The sequence below is a fragment of the Micromesistius poutassou genome (assembly GCF_964030765.1).
Source record: "Micromesistius poutassou genome assembly, chromosome: 7".
Classification (NCBI taxonomy): domain Eukaryota; kingdom Metazoa; phylum Chordata; class Actinopteri; order Gadiformes; family Gadidae; genus Micromesistius; species Micromesistius poutassou.
Genome location: NC_140277.1, coordinates 12,986,182 through 13,008,121, shown reverse-complemented (window position 1 = coordinate 13,008,121; position 21,940 = coordinate 12,986,182). Strand labels below are relative to the sequence as shown.

At 44.8% G+C, this 21,940-nt stretch overlaps 1 protein-coding gene across 3 annotated transcripts in view; it reads left to right on the top strand.

The window, feature by feature from the left end:
- adgrb3 (adhesion G protein-coupled receptor B3) overlaps window positions 1-21,940 on the top strand; it is a gene marked incomplete at both ends in the record, with an annotated part of 102,355 nt that overhangs the window by 65,799 nt on the left and 14,616 nt on the right. For 2 of the 3 annotated variants that reach the window (XM_084471020.1, XM_084471018.1), the window contains 7 exons: window positions 4,725-4,871; window positions 5,908-5,986; window positions 6,217-6,319; window positions 6,931-6,974; window positions 13,873-13,999; window positions 14,644-14,747; window positions 15,168-15,270. In XM_084471020.1, coding sequence (XP_084327146.1) covers window positions 4,725-4,871; window positions 5,908-5,986; window positions 6,217-6,319; window positions 6,931-6,974; window positions 13,873-13,999; window positions 14,644-14,747; window positions 15,168-15,270 — 707 coding nt within the window. The remainder of the gene's footprint in view (window positions 1-4,724; window positions 4,872-5,907; window positions 5,987-6,216; window positions 6,320-6,930; window positions 6,975-13,872; window positions 14,000-14,643; window positions 14,748-15,167; window positions 15,271-21,940) is intronic. The other variant, XM_084471019.1, reaches the window with a different exon arrangement.

The window sequence follows — 21,940 nt, the reverse complement described above, 5'->3', positions numbered from 1 at the left end:
GCTACTCTCTCCTCCCCTCCTATTTCCCAGCCCCTGGGGCACGGCTGTTTGTCATTTTTGTCTCGCTCACTCACACAGACACGTAATCTCAGCACGCTGGGCCCCCTACTCTCGCCTCTATTACCCCGACATTGGTGAATTAGGGTAAACGCTGCAGTATAAGGGAGGGGAATGGCTGTAGATCAATGATGGCAATTAAAATGGAGCTTAATCCCAGCAAAGGAGCCCACCTCCAATCCAATAACAAGTGTGTGCGTGTGTGTGTGTGTGTGTGTGTGTGTGTGGCATAATAAACCATGCAGGAGAATTTACTCCTAACTAAGAAAACAAATTCTAGGAATTGGTTTTTACAACAGCTGATGTAGGCATATACAAAATACCTGGTCAAAACTCAGCTCAGTTAACTTTAAATGTGTCCTCCATTACACATTATAGTCGAGTTATGGTATAAAACTCGAAGCATGGAATGTACTCAAGTATCAAGAGAACGGTGCTAGTTGTTAAGCAACCTTACGTCACATTTGAATTCTCATCCACGAAGAAAAGAAGAATGAACAAACAATGGAGAAATGCTGGACACTTTCCTTGGTTGGATCAGGGTTGTATTTCATATTAATACTTATATTAGTTCATATAAGTACTAGTGTATTATGTTAATATTTGCCAGCCATCGGGACAAGCCTAGCATATCATGGTGGGATTCCATCTCTTCATGTAATGTACAATTTTAAGGTTGAGTAATTGCGATAAGAATGCAATAATACATGTTTGTGCAGTTTTTAAAAATGTCCCATCGCCCCGGCCAAGTTTTGATTGGCAATATATATCTGAAAGCACATTCAGCAAAAGGGCGCCATTAGAAATATTGTTTGTCAGTCGAAAGATGATCAATCAAACAAAATAAATTGGCTTTTTAATTGGAATTCATGAGCGTCAGTTGACTTTACACACAGAACAATCCTGCCAACATAGATGCTGACCGCTGTTCGGGGCCCTACATTATGGCTGTCCTTCTTCTAGAATGTGTCCAAGTATAGGTTTTTTCCCGACATATTTCTTCTTTCTAATGTTCTCGTGGGTCCTTTTAGTTTTTTTCGTTCGGCGGGCCTCCTGGATGAGCCACGGTCTCAGTGGCATTTCGTTCCTTACTCATCCACAAACGGTGCCTGGCCGGCGTGTAATAAAGCAGCCCCGCACTGTACTTATTCATGCAGAAGCCCACGCAGGGGGGACAGTAGGCCATCTCCCCCGAGGATCAGCGCTTCCAACCGTCGCTCTCAGAGATAGGGGAGCCAACCCTTGACCCATTTCTTTGCAAAGAACACCCAAATTCATTCTGGTGCTCGCTCCCTGTGGATGTTTTTTTGGTTTTATTTCCACAATAAGTGCAATTGATTGAGTTGAGTTGATCTCAAGTGCGTTTCTGAGGTTTTTGTATTTTTTGGAAACAAAAACGCAAAAATAGAAAATTTTTTGAAGTTGAACGTTTTTTGTCGTCGTCAATGACACAGATACGTACTCGAAGGGAGAATTTCCCTTCCATTAAACGTGAAGGACCTGGGGCCTAATTTATAAAGGTACAGGGATGAAATGTGCGTACGCATCTTTCACCGCCAACATCGTGATTTATAGAAAAAATCCTTGCGGAAAAGAGTGCGCAGTTCTACGCATCCTTTCACCCTGGAGTAAAGGTCCCGCAAAGTTTTTCAAACAGTGATCTCCGGAGACGACAACAGAAAGTTGGTGGCGGTAATGCACCATATCGGTTTGCAATCCGCCAAAAGAAGAAGAACACGCTACCTCCCGACATAGACATCTGATATAAGATGTCTATGCCTCCCGATACCCAACGCACATTGCGCACCACATAGGCTACTATGACTTGGGATTTATTTATTCATTTTATAAAAAGCACCCATTATGAAATATGAATTAAGGCAATATTATGTTCAACACACTACAACCCATTCAAATCACAATCCTCGGCCAGACCAACTGTATCACTTAAGTTGTATTAATTTTCCTGATACATATATATGTAGGCCTACATTAAATTAGCCTATATGACATAGTAATTAATTATCATATTGGCACAAGGCCAATAAATAATGCTCCTGTTGGCCTCTGTATTCTAACGGGCTAAAATATGGCTTTGGAGCTTTGGAATTGCTCGAGAATTTCCCGTGTAATGATAGGTCAGCAAAGGCTCCTTATATACTAAGAATATTCATTGATTAATTAGCATTGACCTTATAAGGACTATTATGGGACGAACTTGGGAGGAGCATGGCGCTCGTGCACGCACGCCAAATTCAACGCAAGTTGGTATTTATAACGAGAAGAGTGTGTACAGGTGTGCGCCCCACGGTTTTATAAATCTGAATATTTTTGTGTGTACGCACATTCTGAGGTTTGGGCGTACGCAATGAGTTTTATAAATGAGGCCCCTGGTGAGCACACATCTGTTTTTCTTTATCCCTGGGATGCTCGATAAAACAATCGCAAGATAAATAGTTCTCCTGCTCAAAAAGTATCATGACAGAAACAGACTACAGAATACAAAGTGCCTTCTGTGCTTACAAAGCCCGCTTCACTGTCACTGAACACAGATGTTTCGGGAACAAAATGTGGAAGTCCAAATGAATAGTAGAGAGGGAATCTGCTCACAGCAACGTGATGATGTGATGATAGCGTCAAGCGGGAGAAAAGCTTCGTCCCTTTTCACTTGTTTCCCGAGAACGTCCCGCCGTGAGAGAGATTTACGCCGGCAATCTCGGCAGTCACGTAGATACCACAAAGCAACCATAAAACCTGAAGGAGCTAAATCATAATATTTGGTTATTACGTTAAAAGCACATGCTCCTTAACCCCTACTTTTTTCTGTTTTATAGTATTATAAATACAAGTCGTTTAAATCTGTAACAGTGTTTGACGATACAGGGAGATTCCACCGGAGAACCCAGTGGCCGGCGTTCCCACTTTGATTAGAGGAACGGAGAGTAGTGTGGGAACGCTCTGGCCAGAGCCAAGCGGAAGGCATCTGGCTGAGTAAGATATTGCAGCATCATTTTGTCACAAATTTACGGCCGACCCCTGACACCAACGCATATAAATACCGGCTGTCACCAAAGAACCCTCTCCTGTCCTCCTCCATTTTAGTCAAATAACCTTGATTGAAAAAGCCGTCCGCTTCAGCAACTTTGGCCTTCTCGTTACGCGCCAACGTTGGGGTTGGGGTGTTTGACGAAAGGGCTTCCTTTCAAACCCCAAATGTCCACAGTCTACCTGCGGGGATCCGTTGAAAACAACGAAAGTCGTTTTGCCTTGAAACAACTGCTAAAATACAAGTTACGCTAAGAATGGGGTCATGTTAAGAGTTAGGAAAACCTTTGCTTTCCCAGTGGCGTTAGAACCTTTGTTGTAGCTTCACGTGAGCTTTTGCTGCCCCTCTATGAAAGGTAAATCCGTGTTTACCTGCAGATTTAGCGCGTGTCCTGACAGAACGACTTCACAGTCCCCCTCGACGTTTCACAGAGGGCCACTCGACTGATAGCCTTACCCGACCCATGTTCCAAACATCTGGTCTGCCACCTACTGTCTCAGCAACTGGCAGGAGTCATATTGCTTTGGGATTTCATGCCTGCTGTTGGATCAGCCCGGACCAACACACATATACACACATGTGTATGCACGCTCTCACACTCACATCACACACGCACACACACACAAGCAGACCTGCTTGCCGTGTCCATTGTTAACAGTCTTACACGCAGTGTCTTGCCAGGTTTCAAATTGTATTAATGGAAGAGCATGAGGACCAGCACTGCTTTGGCATCAAGGGCAGGATTAGCCTCCGGTTCCCCCTTGCTGCAGAACCACCTGACGGGGATTTGACGGGAGACCCGTTAGAGAACATTTCAGTATGGCTTTATTCCCCTACCCAACACTCAGCCCCCCTTTGTATTGCAGAGTGCTCCCTTTCAATTGATCCCGGAATTTGCCATGCCAGTGCCTCATGGATCGTCTCTTTATGGCAACATTACACAGGGAGGCAGAAAGCATGGAGCGGTGATTAGGGATGTTACAGGGCTGCACACTACCTGTCGCTTAGTGCCTCCTTGACGTTGTGATGTCTGCTAGCAGATCACAGAGGGCTTAGCTGCACACACCTTTCAGACAGGAGACAGACTGGGACTGTCGTCGGATTTGGCAAGACACCCAGTGTATCTAAACCGCTTACGGTTGTTCTTGATTTAGCCGAATGCACACGTATGATACACAAGTGCATGTGTTGAAACATTGAGGCATGAAAACCGCTGAAAGCTAGCCTGGAAATCCAGACCCACATCTAGAAAGCTGTATGGTCTGGCAACGAGTAATGAAAATGGCCCAATACGACCAATCAGAAGAATACAAGGGGTGATGTATCCAGACCAGCGGAGCTAACCAATAGATAAGACTCTTGCTGTATCCGGTCGGTAAAACAGAAATGCTTTTGGCTCACCTATATCAGATACACCGATGTGATTGGTTAATGTTCGGATCCAGGAGAATTAGGGAGTGAGTATATTGCTTGTTCCCAGAGTGACTCGCTGAGCAAATTCAAATAGTGCTCTTGCGAGAACTGTGGATTTCCAGGGTAGCTGAAAGCAAGAAGTCATGAGAAAAAGTTGATGATTCACGGTCACAGCGGCGCTAATTCCTCCCCCTCTTTATGTATGCAGTCGCCAGCATCCAGAGACTTCCTGCGGTATCGGTGATGACCGACATCAACTTCCCCATGAAGGGTCGTAAAGGCATGGTCGACTGGGCCAGGAACTCTGAAGATAAAGTGGTGATCCCAAAGGGCCTCTTTGTTTCGCCGTCAGCAGGTAATGTGTCTCGATACTGCTCACCAACAGATAATTCACAAGGCGTGCTGCGACGCGTCCTCCTGAGCGAGGCATCACAGAGATGTAGAAATCTATCACTGCTGACCAATTGGATGGGATATAGGGCACACATAGGGTCGTTTTTAGGACGGGAGGTAGAAGAGGGCCTTTTGATGTCATGATTACTAACATTGTTGTCTTGCAAGTTCTATATATATAGTCCAGTTTGAGAACATTGAGAAACATAAGATACAGCGGATAGAGTCATTTGTATCTACCCAGATTTAAACATAACGGTCAAAAACATGTCAGAGAGAGCACAATGTAAGGTAGTATCAAATAGAAGACAAATGATTTAAAGACTTTTACATTAGTAGTCACCCCAGTGAGGCCCCCTGTTTGTATAGGGCCCCGGTGTTGGCTTGGGTTTGCCTGTTTCGATCGTTGCAGTTTTCGATTGACTCAGCGTTTCCGGGGATATTTTTAAAAACGGCCATACAGCAGAGGATACTGCCATTTCTAATTCCAGACAATTTGGTTCATTAAGATAACGGAATGAGGCATTGATTTGCATGGGACTCCGCCTGGATCCTGCACATTATTTTACACATCAAGAGCAACATATTCGAGAGGAGAGCTCAGCACTTCTGCAAGAGCAGTGAACAAGATCTAATTGCAGCGGAACCGTTTTCCATGAATGTTTCAGAAAACCTTGATTAACTTTCACTAAGTTATTGGTGGAAAATTGATACTGTGTGATGTGGTCCTCAGTTAAATATTTCCGTTCACACTTAATTAACTAACATAACGTGTAATTACAAGTTTGAGATATTGCACATGAATGTAAATTCCACTAACACACTGTAATGATAATCAATTATGTGACAATTAATTAAATAATGTGGCAGCTGTTCCAAAAGGCACTCAAGTGCTATTTACTGCAGTACAAAACAACCACTTCTATAGCGTTATTATAAGACCAAAATTTTAGGAATCACAGATACAAAAAGAACAATACATTCCTTTGTGTTCCTAGGAGACATGGATGGATCCCCGGTCTTTATTTTAGGAACAGTGCTTTACAAGACTCTCGGACTCATGCTGCCTTCACCAAAGTACGTTCTTCCCCATTTTATATTGTGCCACATTTCAGTTTAGGTCAATTTTTTACTTCTCAGGTTTTCTCTCGTTTTACATTTTTTGTAGCATTAGTATGTCTTTATTGTAATTATTTCCATAGGCTAGTCCTTTGGCCTGTTCTATAGTTGTCTGGCCTTTGCAGGTTCCTGCCCCATTTTCACCCTCTCTTCCCCCCCCCCCCCATCTCTCGCTCTCTGTGACACAGGAACCACACAGTCGTGAACTCCAAGATAATCGCGGTGACTGTGAGGCCGGAGCCCAGAGTCACAAGCACTCACTTGGAAATCGAGCTTGCGCATCTGGCAAACGTAAGAGCTCTCCGACATGACAGACAATCAGAGAGGTGCCATCCTAGGTCCTTAGGTTCTCGTCTCCAAGTGCCTTATTACCACTGGGTAAAGGTTTGACAAACAACTCAAGTGAGAGTTAATCTTCCATTTGTCAACAACACAATGGCAGTTAATTAGCTTGATAATTAAATTGCAGGCACCCTATGTCGGGGGGAACAACAACGTATAATATAGGCGGATAATTAGAAGGACAGCCAATTTATGACCAAGGCTCTCCCGAACTCTCCCTCGATCTTTCTCTCTCATCCTCACCCTCTCTCCCTCTCCATGCATGTGCATGGTATTCCAATAGACATTAAATATGCATAAAGCAACACAGCACCAAACAGAACTGTTGCCACAAATCCTACATTCCCTTTTTTTATACATTTGGCTATTTATAAAGGCTTACATCATGTAAGTGGTAATCAAGGATTATAATTCTGTCCATGATAATAATAATAGAGGTGACGGTGATGATGACAATGAGGATGATAGTGAAGATGGTGATGTAATGATGAGGATGATGAGGATGATCAATGGGTTGTCTAACAACGCATAACAACAACATATTTTTTTGTATATTCCAGGGGACCTTCAATCCGTACTGTGCATTATGGGATAGCAGCATCATGTAAGTGAACATGTCACTCCTGCGTTGTGTCTCACTGCGTTTTCTGCATTTCAAATGTGACCATATTTGCTGAACTGAAAGCTGTATCATTTTCATGAATCATAAGATTTTATTAAGAGCTTTCAAATATTGTTTTACCGGGAAATCTGACAATTCATCTTCCTCGCCCATTTGCTCTGTGTGATGGACCTGTTGAGATGACACTAAGTACAACTGATACAGAGGGAAACAATTTCCCGTCCATATTTATTACTGCACCAACTGACAAATGTTGTTTTGGTTTGTGATTTTTTTCATCTCTCAAAATATGCAAAGCAACCACCACTGTTTCTGCTTTGTTATGGAACTGTACATTTTGATGCAAAGTTTCATGTTGTCAATGCGTCGATCCAATCAATCACTGCAAAGTCTGTTATGATCGCTTCTTGTTGATTGGCTCCCGCTGAATATGTATGTGATGATTGGCTGATTCACCACCACGTTTTTGAATCATTATTGTAGAAAGCGGTATAAGTATATATATATATATATATATATATATATATATATATATATATATAATATAGCTGCTCTTGTATTGGTGTACTCTGGATAACCCCATATTTATAAAAGAAAAAAATTAACAAAGGAAACAAGCCACATTCATGCAGTAGCAGTGGCAGAGCCAAGTTGTGTGGGTCGTATAGTTTGATATTGGATATAGGGGATTGTATTTAGCCACAAATAACATAGATCTAATAGCAATCTCCCTTTGAGTTGTGACAAAGTGGTGCGTCATTATATGAACATACTTTTAATTAAATCAGTTGAATAGTAAGGTAGTGGAGGTAGATCTAGATGAAGGTTAACAGCGGGATGTCTTAGCGCAGAACAGTGGAAGGATTTCAGCAGGTGAGCAGAACACCTGTTGTTGAGGCTGGTGCAGATCAGACACAGTGGTGACATTCATGCTTGTCTGATCTTAGCTTGTCTTATTACATGTTTAATTGTCCAGATGTATGAGTTCAATGGCCACAGAAACAGCAGCTGTAACAACGACAATTGTTTTTGACATTGTCATTTTTTTTTCACAAATTCTTTGCTTTAGTCTCTTCATCTCACTAATGTTACGCGCTGACCTACCGCACTCGTTATTCCTCCGGGTAGTCAGCCCGTACCTTAACCTAAAGTCTGTCCCTACATGGTGCGATGAACTTGAAGTATGTTCCTTAGCTCTCCCTGGGTGAGTGCAATCTAACCTATCTAGGAGGTTAGGTGAGAGGTACTCACCACAGGTCCACAGCAACATACGCAAACAGCTCTCTCAGTGACACTCTGCACCGGCACCTTGTCCCTGTGGGGTGAACCGTCAGTCCAGTTGACCAGCCCGCGCCTTGATTCCAGTCGTTCAGTTCTCCCATAGTGTGTGTCCCTCGGGTTAGGTTCAATCACTCCGAGTCTCACCTGCTGAACCACCTCCAGAGACTCCCTACCCAGAGTCTCACTTCCTCAACACCGCCCCCTCTGTGTGATGTCAGTACTGACCCTAACCACAAGCTCTATACCTAATCGTAACACTAACCATAGACAGCCTAGTTGCAAGGGGAGGATCGCTCTTCATGCATCAATTATGAATTGTAGGATGACATTTATATTCATATAATCATTATGTTCATCACGCACAAAATGTGTGATTTAAAGGTGCTGTGTGTAGAATTTACTGGCATCTAGCGGAACAGCCTTCGCAGAAATGGATATTAAAGAAAATTATGTTTTTATTAATGTATAATCCCATGAATCGTGAATGAGCCCTTAATATCTACATATGGAGGGCGTCGTCTTCCATGGAGCCTGCCATGTTGCACTGCCATGTTTCTACAGCAGCCCAGAACAGACAAATGGTTCCAGAGAGGACACGTTTTAAATGTTTTATCATAATTGCTATTTCACTTGTAAGCCGTGACCTATAGTTGAACAGACTAAATAACTAAATACAATGTATAAATACGTCAAGGAACCTCATCACTGGGGGAGGGGGTATTCAGTTGCTTGCAATCTTCAACCTCACCACTAGATGCCACTAAATCCTACACATTGCACCTTTAAGGTACATATGGTGAAAGCCTAATCTGTTAAAGGATGTGACGTCTCTTTATCAAGCCCATTCAATGTTTTCTGGCACATTGCTTGAAGGATACACATATTTTGTTGGCCATCAGCCAATAATCATTAGTGGCAGACATATCGTTGCATCCCTACTTTGAATAGCAATTAGTAAATGGTTCTGTATGTATTTACAGCAGGCTCTAGAGCAGCTGCGGTGGTCGTGGCTCTGTGTCACAGCGTTCAAGGACAATCATCGCACATAATGTGTCCACCGTGAATGATGTACAGTACGAGTGACATGAGGCCATTCCCTCATCATACGCAATATCTGAACTCCTTTCAATCATGATATTGCGGGGCGACGCCATGCTATGGTGATTGTGGTTTCCATGGTGCAAATACTTGGCTCAGCCTTATTGTAAAGCACCCACTGCTCTACCCAAGACTCGTTGGCAGAGGAAAAGGCCATCTGCCCAACAGTGTTCACAGTAAACTGTATAGCCCGATGAGGGAATGCTCAATGAAATCATTTGTTTAATGAAAAATGTTGATCATACTATAAGTGTGGTGCCCCCTCTTTACAAACTGTTTGTGTGATTGTTTTCACATTTAGCTGCAGTAGTGGCTGTTGTTGTTGTGTGTGAGTATGTGTGTGTGTGTGTGTGTCTGTGTGTGTGTGTGTGTGTGTGTGTGTGTGTGTGTGTGTGTGTGTGTGTGTGTGTGTGTGTGTGTGTGTGTGTGTGTGTGCGCGCGCGTGTGTGGGTGCCTGTTCAGCATAAAAACTGCGTGTTGACCACAGTGCAATGATCCACCCCCTGCCACACATTTGTCATGGATATGGGTGGTAGAGGCGTGATTACTATTTGGTCTTGGGTAATCAAATATTCATGAAACAGTGATATAATGTATACTGATATCATGATACAATGCTTAAACACTTCTTACGCTGTATGACTTGACATTATAATGACGTTTTAATGAGGTCCTCTGTGATTTCTATGGGTGCATTTGAATGCACACACTGCTCCTAGGCAACAGCCCTTGTGTGAGCGTGCTTGTTGCGCACATCCCTGAACACGTTTTCCTCAACAAAAGAAAAGGATCTCTTCACCGGCACCATCACTTAACATGGGATTGCTGAAATTTGCAATCATTCAGAGCATATATTATAGGATATTAAGACGCTCTTTTCCCAGGCCGGCGACATAGGGGTACGGATTCGCTCTGCTGGCTGACAGAAGAAAATGGAGGAAGCCTATTTACTAAATTAAATGTCGGTTGAGTCCAACTCTGGCCTCTCGGAGGATGATTTAACGTTGGATGTTCAATTGCATTCTGTGCCAGCGGTATCCATGAAGCATAGCCCTGTGAGAGAGCAGAGGCGCCAGCAGCATCTTACATATATATATACGCTATATTATTAACATGTAGCCTTGGTAACATGTTTCTTTTAAACAATGCATTTATGGCCTATACACCCAACAGAACAATACTGGTATTCTTTACAGATTAGAGTGTCTGAATTGAGAAATGTCTACAGATAACATACTATAAATGACTACATTTCAAATGGTGTGGCTGCTCCCCACACGATTGGCGCTGAAAGAAAATTTCTGAAATTTGAGCATTACATTAAAAGTCATACCGCTTCTATTCCTTCTCCAATCTCACGACGCAGAACGTATTGACGGCAAGTTACTGTCTTCCCCTTTACCTGGGCAGCCCCTGCGCCCAGTATAATAACGTCCTCTAATGAAGGGGCTAGCAGAGAAGCTACCTCTAGGGCCGTCTCCAGGAGGGCCGGGTCAGTGTTTGCAGTGATCCTGTTCATGGCTCCCCAGAGGCCCAGTGTAAACAGAATGTGTACACATTTGCTCAGGCCTAATGACAACCGGGGGCAAACTCACACACACACACACGCACACACACACACACACACACACACACACACACACACACACACAGAGACACACGCACACACACACAGCTGGTCAGAGTTTCCACTCTTGTGCATCTTCACCCAGGGATGGGAGGTGGCCAGTGGAAGGTATCAACGCCAGTCTGGCAGCATTGTGTTCAGGCTCACTAAGGCCACAGGGCAGGTGGGCGGAGGAGGGGGCGGGCGGGAGCACTGTTACAGTGTCACCTCGTCTCAGCCATTTCTGTCCACATTCCGCCGCCGCCCTGCCCTGATAAGGTCAGACAACAAGTCAAACGTGGGCTCCTGTGAAACCCCCAGAGAGAGGGAGGGAGGACGCACGCCTGTTGACTTGTTTTCCTGGCACACACACACACACACAAGTAGACGTATGATTTGGTATAGCGGTGAGCATCAGGTTCCATATGTACAAACAGAACAGAGGTTGGTGATACAGATCTGTTATCCAAGAGACACTGCTCTAAAACCATGGAGGGGTTAGTGGTGGTGGTGGTGGGTGGCAGTTTGCATTGTGCTGTCAAGTTCTGTTGTAAAGAGAAAACTCAGCAGCGCTGTGAAGGCATTCTCCTTTCCGCATCACACATCGGACCGACAGCGTCATTGACTGGTCATTTGTTTCCCCATCGTTGGTCATTATTTGAGGAATTGTTAGATGGGTCCTTTCATCCGAGGAACAATATCTGCGACTGGAATGAGCTATGTGCATCGCCTTGAAAGGGTGATGTTCAAACAATGCATTATGTATTCCCCCCACATGGCTCCATACTCAAGGAATGGCCCCTTTTCCATCTTCGAAGGCAAATTCACAGTTCTTCAGTTTGACCCGCTGTGATAGGGATGTCCATGGCTGGGGGTTGCGTGGAGTTGGAGTTGTATGTGTGATGTTTTTTGAATTGTAGTGCGTGTTCCTTTGAATGTTAGTTCCCATCGGGTCTTTGTCAGTTGCTCAGTCCCTCACCTGTTAGCTAGAGGCTTAACAAAGGTCTACTCTGCTTTCAAACCTTCTGCCGCCCCCATACAGCCTCCTCCAAAACCTTCATAAGCCCCAACATCCCTCCATTTGGGAACTTTATCCGAACAATCAATACAGAACAGACTCTCTTTCATCCCCTCAAAAATCGTTTAGCCAGGAGTTCCTCAGCCTTCATTTATTAACCATTGAGGAATTAATTATCAATGTAATCACTCAAATTAAACAGCAGACTCAAGCACTTAATGAGCACTGGCTGTGGAGCGTGATTCTGGGCTGCGGTAGGCGAGCCTTCAGAGAATAGAGCCCTATATAGGCTATAGGAGCTGTCTCCTTTATATACCACACGTGTGGAGCAGGGCATTTTTCAATTAGCATGACAGGCTAAGCTTTGAAATTCTATCTCGGCTCAACTTAATCTGTGATTTATCTAATCAGATGCATATTGTCAAATGTTCTGATAAATCCTAATGGTTCTGTAGTCTGTAGTCTTCACGTTTATTTGTATTTATTTTTGGACGCAGCTGAAATGATAAGTGGTTGGACAAACCATGTAGGTTTTAGCTGTCCTAGTTTGCTCCGATTCATGCGGTACCTACCTATAAGTATGCATTGTTGAACAAATAAGTAAGATACTAAATTACAAGGTGTAGAGAGACAATGGAGAACAACACTGGCATTTTAGTAATGATACTTGCTTCTTACGGTTGTTTCATATTGTTGGATAGTGGTTTGAGGAGGGTGCTACCTTACTGTGTTGTTTTGATATGATGCCACTTCAGGTATCAGTCACACGATGTGGTGTATCTGTCTGTTCAGCCATGGGTGGTGATTATTGGATGGATGAATTCAACCTTTGTCATGTCATCTTTTGCAGCCATAACTGCAAAACATTTAACAGTGCTTGCGTGTGTGGGTGTGTGTGTCTGTAGTTGAGCTAAAAGGGTCAATTTGTAATTATGTTTAGGAGATATTATTTATAAGGAACGCCACAGATTTGTTGGAACGGATGATACATGGAAGATACACGCTCCTTTCATTTAATTTCACTAATTAGTGAGAAGCGGGGACCGGTTGAAACCATTCGCGCTGCCTCTGAGGGGTGTTGGATTTTGTAGCTTCTGCCACGATCTTTTGCTTATAGTTTTCCGATGGCATTGCGGCTCATTTTCTGTTTCAATGTTTCGATTAAGCAAAGTATTTTACTCTTGAATTACATTTCCACCTTTCAATAAATATACAGTCTTTGTCAAAGCACCGCTTATTTTCCGTATCGCATAAGCCTCCCCCCTCGAACACCGGGCGAGAGGAACAGAGTATCAATCTGATGCCGTCCACCGTTTCCAGGGTGAAAATTCCCCTTAGGAAGCTTTCAAACGCCGCTAATTATAACGATTCAATGAAAGGATTATTAAAATAAGAAAATCAAAAGCGGGTAAACGAGAGTATGCGTGGATAAAAAAATAATTTGAAAAAAAAAGCACAGGAAAAAACACCGCTCGATTGGAAATATTTTCACGCAATCGACACCGGGTAAATATGACATTATCATCACTCATACCCTGCGATATCGGGCATTACAGTGTTGCGTTTGATAGCAAAGTGTTGCCTTTTTAAAGCTGTGTTTCACCATAATCAATCAGCACCAGTCGTCATCGGACAGCTCCGAGCTGCTGTCCTCCTCCTCCTGCCTTCTCTTCCCTGCTGGAGCTAAACGCTGGTTGTTGCTGCTGCCCACTAAAAAAGCCGCGGCGTCGATATCTTTATTCGCCTTTTCCTCTGGCGCCGAGTTTATTATAGGCGGTCGAGTTGTTGATTAAAGCGCGAGAGCCGATGTCGAAAACACGCGTTGAAGTCGTGCTACACCTGGAATGAGCCTAATTACCTTTGCTTTCCTCCCGCAGGAACGACTCTTGGGGAACCTGGTCCTCCAAAGGATGTAAAACGGTGCTCACAGATGCATCCCATACGAAATGCTTATGTGATCGTGTGTCTACCTTCGCCATTTTGGCTCAGCAACCCAGAGAAATAGTAAGTCGGCTATCGATTTGTTATGTACAGCAACTTGCTGATAAACGTAAAGGAGCACTGGACTGGAGCTTACTTTCAGCCCAGAGATGGACATTGGGTGTGTTATTTAACGAGTAATCAAAGGTAAATGCGTTGTTATTGTCATTAAATAAGGGGGACGTTTCATAACTAGTTTGCACAGAGACTGAGGTAACTCTGTGGTGTGCGTGAGCGCGTGCGCACAGATGTTCCCTCGCGCTGGTTGTGTGAGTGCACGTTTTCACGCGTGGGTGTGTGTATGTGCTGCACAGGCCTGCCTCTCGGCGTGAGGCGGACCGATTTATTTCTCGTCATTAATAATGGATTATAACCTGTTCTGGTCAAATAATGTTTTAAGAAACGCACGACAGTACAGTATCAGCAACAACATACAATAAACCAGAGCTCAGAGGAGGTGGTCTGGGCGGCTGTACCTAGACTCGCTTGCATACTGATGAGCCGATATATTGACTAAACCCCTGCAACATAACAGGCAATCCACTTTAGGTCCATTTGAAATGTCTGGTGCTGTTTTTTGATTGGAGTGCTGTGCGGTGTGAGACTTATGTGTTCCTCTGCTACAGACTCCTTGCTGACTGCTGTGTCTCACTCTGTCTTCCCCACAGGCCATGGAGTACACTGGGGTCCCATCTGTAACACTGATCGTTGGCTGTGGTCTGTCCTGCCTTGCCTTGATCACACTGGCAGTGATCTATGCCGTCCTTTGGAGGTAATTCCACAACCCGTTTGACCACGGCCGACAGGTTGTTTTATTTAGTCTAAGTGTGGTTATGGTTGATATATTTTCATATATTTTAATGTGTATTTCGTTGTGAGAAGGATTCAGTGAATACATATGTCATGACCGACCAAGGAGAACCTCCACACAATGACCCTGACCTTTTCAATAAGAAACGAAACTGAAGCCAATAGAAGAGAAACCGTGGCAACATAATGTATATTCGCAGTCAGATAGATTCAAACATTTCGACCCATAAGTCCACTCATGACTTCTACTTGTTGGTCCCCAATGTGCGTATGAGAGTTCAACCTGAAATCTACGATGGTGGTTAAAGGGTGAATCCAAGAGTAGTGCAATGTATGAAATACGTTAACCTTTTGTGTGTTTTCCTCCTCCTCCTCTCCTCAGATATATTCGTTCTGAACGATCTATCATCCTGATCAACTTCTGCCTGTCCATAATCTGCTCAAACATATTGATCCTCGTCGGACAAACGCAGACTCACAATGCGGTAAGTGTGTTCATTCATCCTGCTTCACTGTGAGACGTGTGCTGAGGAAATGAAACCAAGATGGCTACTGGCTGGAGGAGTTTGGTTGAAAAACAGCAACCTACAATTTAAACTTTTTGCTCTTCATTGCCACTCAATGGGGGTAGCGCCTATAGCATTGTGTCGTTAGAACCTGTTTTGAAGCCAAGTGCTAATCTTGCGCTGATACGCCATTCATATCTCATCTAAATGAGATATCAAGAGTTTGTAATGCCTTTATAAGATGTGGCTGGACTTTATTTTAGCTGGGGACCATTAGTCCTCAGAAACATGCGTCATTGTCCTCTGCTGAGTGTGAAAACCACCCCAAGGTGTTGGCATTGAGACAGCGGTGATCTTGAATGGCAATTAGATATGAGAGGCCACAGTAGAAGACTACAAATGGGCTAGAAGAAAGAAAAAAGGAAAGGGCAGATCCCTTTGAAGGGAAATACTGATGCATGTTTTATTGCAATTCATGAAATGAATGGCAGGGGCACACGTTAGCATATCATCCTCCTTTAGCCTGTTGCGTGACTCTGCATCGGATCTGAATAACTTCTGTTATGGACTTGAATACAGAGTCAACTCTCCATTGAGAGTCATGATGCAAAGATTAACTTAAACTCAATGTAGCCGTCGTGGAGCAGTCTCTAAATGTCAGCTAATGGGGATGATGAGGCCTGTTGTTAAAGAAATGTGTCCCGCTAAACAGACGGACTACACTAGCTTACTTTGTCTCGCCATGCTCAGCCGATCTATCTTTGAAATCTTAAGAATCACCGAAGCATATGATGACTAGATCTTTGTTGCCCATACGACAAATTAAGCTTAAGTACAATCCCGTCCAGACTATCCACATTGTGTGCGCTGAAAGCCAAAATGTATTACCACCATTTCTCCAGCAAACTCTTCCAGGAAATATGTATCAAGCTTTTTCTTTTTTTTTTGCTTTTTGCTTTTTTTAACTGGCCAATAAACAAGAGGCTCATGTAAGAGATTGTTTGGCAAACAGTGCTGGGGATTTACAAGCTGCCCACACAGAATCCCATCTCGGTGGGCTGGCAGTATTATGGGATGACACATCGGCCTATTACACAGACATTTCATTTAACCGCCATATTCCCAACATACCTTCACCTTTACTGGGAGAGAGGGCTTTGAACTAAATTGTCTGTTTTGGCGGTTTCATTGACATCGCTCATTTTGGTGTGTTTTAGTGTGGTCATTGCAAGCTTACTTAATGTATTTGTTGTTTTTTGGACACTGGTCATGTGTGGCTATTGGCTACTGTGGCTAATCTCAAATCATTAGGCTTTCTTAGTTTTGTCTTTTTAATGTACAGTTTGATCTGACTTTCTTACTGACTTACTCTCATGAAGTAAGTCTGTTAAGATTGACTTTGAATTTACCTCTACCTACATGATTGTTAGAAATACGTTAGCAAACCTTGTTAAATGAAATGCCCTTTTGCCATTTTTGTGATAACGTAAAACAAAACCTCTGTGTGATCCAAACGTAAAATCATTGCTTCTAAAAAGGTAGCAAGGAATTCCTCAGTGAGGCAGCCGTCAACTATCCGTTATTTAGGTCTTATCTGCGTTCTGCTTGCTGGGGCTCATAGGGACCGATGCATCCATGGTCTATCGCAAGAAAACCTTCATTCTGGGATCTGTGTTTTGTTGTTAGCACCAGGGATCTGACACCGTATCTGGAACATAGCTGAAACAAGGCTGGGGGCCAACACTTGTGCTGAGGCATGTCAGGTTTCGACGAGGCCCTTGACATCGTCTCTATTCATTATACGGACCCCTTCTGTACATGGACCAGACATTTGTCAACACTCCCCAACACAATATGTGTCTCTGGACATGTGGAAGAAAAACTAGAAGCTTTCGGCAAACATTTCCAAATGTTCCACAAGCCGGCGAAATAGAAGAGAAGCAATGCTATTTTTAAGAGTGGCCAAGATCCGTTAAAATTAGATTCATGGGACCATGCAATTCATCACTTGGTGAAAAAAAAAAAGGAATAATGAGTTGTGCTTGTAGTATATCAATGTGACACATTGTTTCCCCCCCCCCCCCCCTCTCTTCTTTTAAACTGCATGCACTTATGCATGCCCTGATTGGTGAGAAACAAGCTAGCCTAAGCTAGATCCATCAGCGCCGAAATACCACCACAGCTCCTCCAGTCCACAAGTTCCCCACTAAACAGCACTTGTCGGTCGTAGGAGTAGCGCACTAGTCCCCGCATAACACATGAGTTAGCTGTGGTCCTGCGCCCTAACCATGTCTGACATGGCGATGATGCCGCGTTAATGCCGTTTCATGGTATAGCGCCTAACATAAGTCACAGTGGGGGGGGGGGGAAAGCAAACCGACACCGTCCCCCACATCCACCGGCCCGCCAGGGTTTAATTGCTACGGCGTTTCACGCTGTTTCCATATGTTTCCGCCCTGACACCAGGGCTATATAATTGGCTCCGTTCTTTATCCTTTGCGATGGGCTCCGTGGCGGCTGCATGGTTGACTTCGTGCATCGTGTTGTTGCATCGCGTCTCGGCGGCAGTCAGCAGAGGACCTGAGTTTGGGGCTGAGGGGACATTTTTACGAGCAGGAAGTGAGGCAGTGAGTCACCTCTGCCGGTCCGCACCGGTTCTGCTGCATCCTCGGTCACCCTGGTTTATAGGGAACTGAGAAACAACACATATGGGACTCTGGGACAGAGGTTTGGCTTGTTGGTTTGGAGAGAGAAAAGCCATTATCTTACCTAAAGAGAGTCCACCGGGGTTAGTGTTTATGACAATATGGCAATATAGAGAAATACAGCCAAACTGGAAAGATAGACAAGAACGATTATCTTCTTCCAGAAAAAGAAATATGTCACTGAACTCTGACTGACGCCTGATTGCTATACCGTCTTCCAGAGATAATGGTTTGAAACCCATTGTTCAATTTGTTTTTGTATGAAATACTAAGTGGTAGCTCCGCACATGCCCCAAAGTACGATCTTTTGTTGTGTTGCAAAGGATGTTTTCTGACAGTGACGCTAACTCCCAGAGACAGCCGTTCAGACGGGTTCTTCAAATTAACAGTTTGATGTTTAGGCGCCTAACGACAGGAATAATGTGGTACATGGTAGGAACCCTAATAGAATTCCCTTTGGGAGGTAAGAAAGGAAATGCTTGATTAAGCCACTGTGGGATATTTGTGTGCTTAGATGTGTTGGCAGAACCACAGTTAACCGTCAACAAGAATGCACCTGAAAATAGATGCTTACATCTCTTGAGTTCAAGTCCCCGTTGCTACATTGAATATATCCTATAATACCTTTAGTGATAGCCCTCCATTAATATAATATGACGTTGTTATAGTCAAAGTGCAATACACATGAATATAATAGGTAACCGTTGTAATAAATCAAAGAAAATACACTGTTTACCATTAGGAAAAAGTGTTTTATGTTCAAAAAAAGAATCAATGCTTTAAAGTACAGTACGAGCCTGTTGCCTACAATGCAGCAGATACCATCATTGAAACTGTAGCAAGGAAATCAATTTGTGCAGAGGATAGACACTTCAGAGAGTGCTTTACCCCTCTCCCTCTCTCCGTCTCTGAGGTGGTTGTGATGACCACCTCTTTCTTGGCTGGAGAGTTTGTTAGCTATTCATGTGAAGAAGCCCCAACTCTAACAAGCCTCCTTGAGAAGTAATGAGAAGTAGAAGAAGTAGTTTTCACACCACATCTCGGAAACTTCACAGCATACAAGAATAAATGCAAAAAGAAATGTATGAATCTGCCGGCACCAAGGACAACTCAACCTTGTCGCGTACAATAGGATGAGATGAGATGGCATCTTCCATGCACAACTAATGTTAGCTCCGAACCAGCAAAGTCTAAGCTTTATTAGACGGGAGTTTGATTCACACATTTGTTTCTCGATGCTCCCTATTTCTATGACTAAATGTTTTTTTTTCCAGAAGATACAGCTGGTGTGGTTGTGTGATTATCAGCCTCATGAAAAAGTTAAATGATTAAATTAACATTAAAATAACACTGTCAGGAAATCACCCGCTTTCTCTCTCTCCCCCGCCCCCTGAGCGCGCACTGTGTCTCTCGTTCCTGATTTGTACACCATTGAACATCTTAAACAGTCATTTAGGGAAAGAAAGTGAAGGAAGCCTTTGAGAATATTCTAGACAATGTCACAGTTTGAGCTCCCCGCAGGCAGAGCTTATAGTGGCGGGGTGACAGAAACCAAATCTGACTTAAGATGTCTGCTCCTGGGACACGACAGCAGATGCAAAAAAAGAAACCCTTTATGGCCCTAATGAGATGCCGTAGTCCCCTTATTGGGCTAGCACACGCAAAAAAAAAAAACACTACAAAATGTTTTGTTTTTTTTGCTTCCGTGCCAACCGACCACCTAACCTACCTTGCGCATCTATCTGTGTCAACCTCGCTATGCCTTAAAGGGGCCCTCCGTTCCTCCTTTCCACGGCTCCTCTGTTTCCATGGATACGGACACAGTGAGCATAACATCTCGACGGCATTTGCAATTCTAAAGGGCAAATGCACACGGCGGGCTTCAAGCGGTCCCCTGCCGGACCGCCGGGGGCCCACCTGAACGCCGGCGCCGTGGTTGTGGAGGTGGCACGGCCCCGCGCTCACCTCCCCGACCGCCGCGGACGTCGTCGGTTGGCGGTGGGGGGGGGGGGGGGGGGGGGTATCCACAGTGACACCCGGCTCCCGTGACACCCAAGATCGGACCTGTTGCTTCGACTTCACAACACACGTCTTTATACAGCAGCGAGGCTAGTTCGTCGAGGGCTCCGTCAACCCTGTGTTTGACCCAACAGTTCTTAAGACTCGGATCTTTCCGAGGTCGTTTAGACGGTTGTTGTCAGGCAATCGTTGGACTTTTTTTTTTTTTCTCGCAGCCCTTGATGCTTTTTTTTCTCGTGGCCCTTGATTCAATTTTGTGACGCTAACTTTTCTGAAGTTGTGGTATGTGTGTGGCATGAATAAAAGAAGCACTGCGCTGAAATCGTGACCGAAGGGTTTTCCCCTATCACACCGTACCCATACAGAACAGCACCGGGCCCTGGCTCCTTCTCCACAACGCTGTGTCAAAGCACATTTCATCGCTTTCCCTGAAGGAACGGAGGAGCGTATAGGAACTGTTCCCAAATGCTAGTGACACATTGTAATTACAAGTGCGCAGAGCTGTTACCGATATTCATCAAGCGCCTTCTATAACAACAACAACAACCAGATCAGAACATCTTTTCGACATTGATTTTTACTACCGCACATACTGCAGTGACGCCACGCAGTTGGGGAGTGCTTCTCATTCCTGACCAGCGTCCTATAGCCCCCCCAAAGTCGGACGCATAGTATCACGAGTCGAGCCTGAGAAAGCACACAAGCTTCACCGCATCCAAATACATATATTGATGCCCCCTCGCCTCGAATCTCACACATCGCCGCGATGAGTTCTCGGCGCTTTAGGCGTCGGGGGGCGTTTGATATGCCTTCTGAAGCCGACGCGGGTGGGTGGGATTACCGGACCACGTGGAGCCCCGGCGGGGGACACAGCGTGTACTACAGAGGAGCCCCACGCCTCACAGGCCCCGGGATGAGCCCACAGACTCCATGGTCCATGACCGGCTCTTCAGCCGCTGAAGTATTGCTTTCAGATTACCACCACCGGGGCCCCCCACACTCACACACACACACACACACACACACACACACACACACACACACACACACACACACACACACACACACACACACACACACACACACTGCACAGGCTCGGGAGCCGCACCGAATCACAAGAAGAAGAAGAAGGAGAAGAATGTTTAATCTGTCACCCCATTGCAAATGTCAGCAGCGTTCACAAAATAATTCTTCTTTGTTATTTAATCGTATCCACCATTTGGAGGGAGTCGCTTATCCGGGGGGGGGGTGGGGGGGGGGGGTGTGCTGGTGGTGGGAGGGGGGCGGCGGGGGAAAGGATAACAGTGATATACCCCGGCTAATGAGGCAAGAAGATGGCCGCCCTACTGTGGAGGGCTAAACGCCTCCACTCCCAGCTCTCCGGTGGTATGGTTCAGCCGTGCGGCGGTCGTGGTTAGCCAGCCTCCTCGCGGTGCAAAGCGATTGACCTTGGCTCACATGCTCCAGGTGCACGCTCTAGCATACTAATGAGAGAGGGCCGCGGGGGGGTTGGGGGGGGGGGGGCAAGCCACCGCCACGTCTCGTCTGTGTGCGCGCGCGCGTGTGTGTGTGTCTGTGTGTGTGCGCTTTGTGTGGTGTTGCGTGTGGGCCGGCCGGGCCCTGGCACAGATCTTGGCCACCGGCGCCATTTGGGTCACATTACTTTCGCTTGGCGACGCGTTCGTTCAGTTGTCTGATTTGTAATTTCGGATTATTCACAGAATCATAGTTTGACAAGCGGGTCTTTTTATAGGACTTATCGATTTGTTGCTGTAGTTGTTGTGACTCAAACATCGAACAGGATTGACTCATGACAGCAGGGGCTCTTCCGCCTCGCCAGTCTCTAATGACGGAACTTAATGTCTCCGTCGGTGAATCACAGCGCGGGCCGCTATTAGACGGGGACGTTACAACAGTTACCGGCT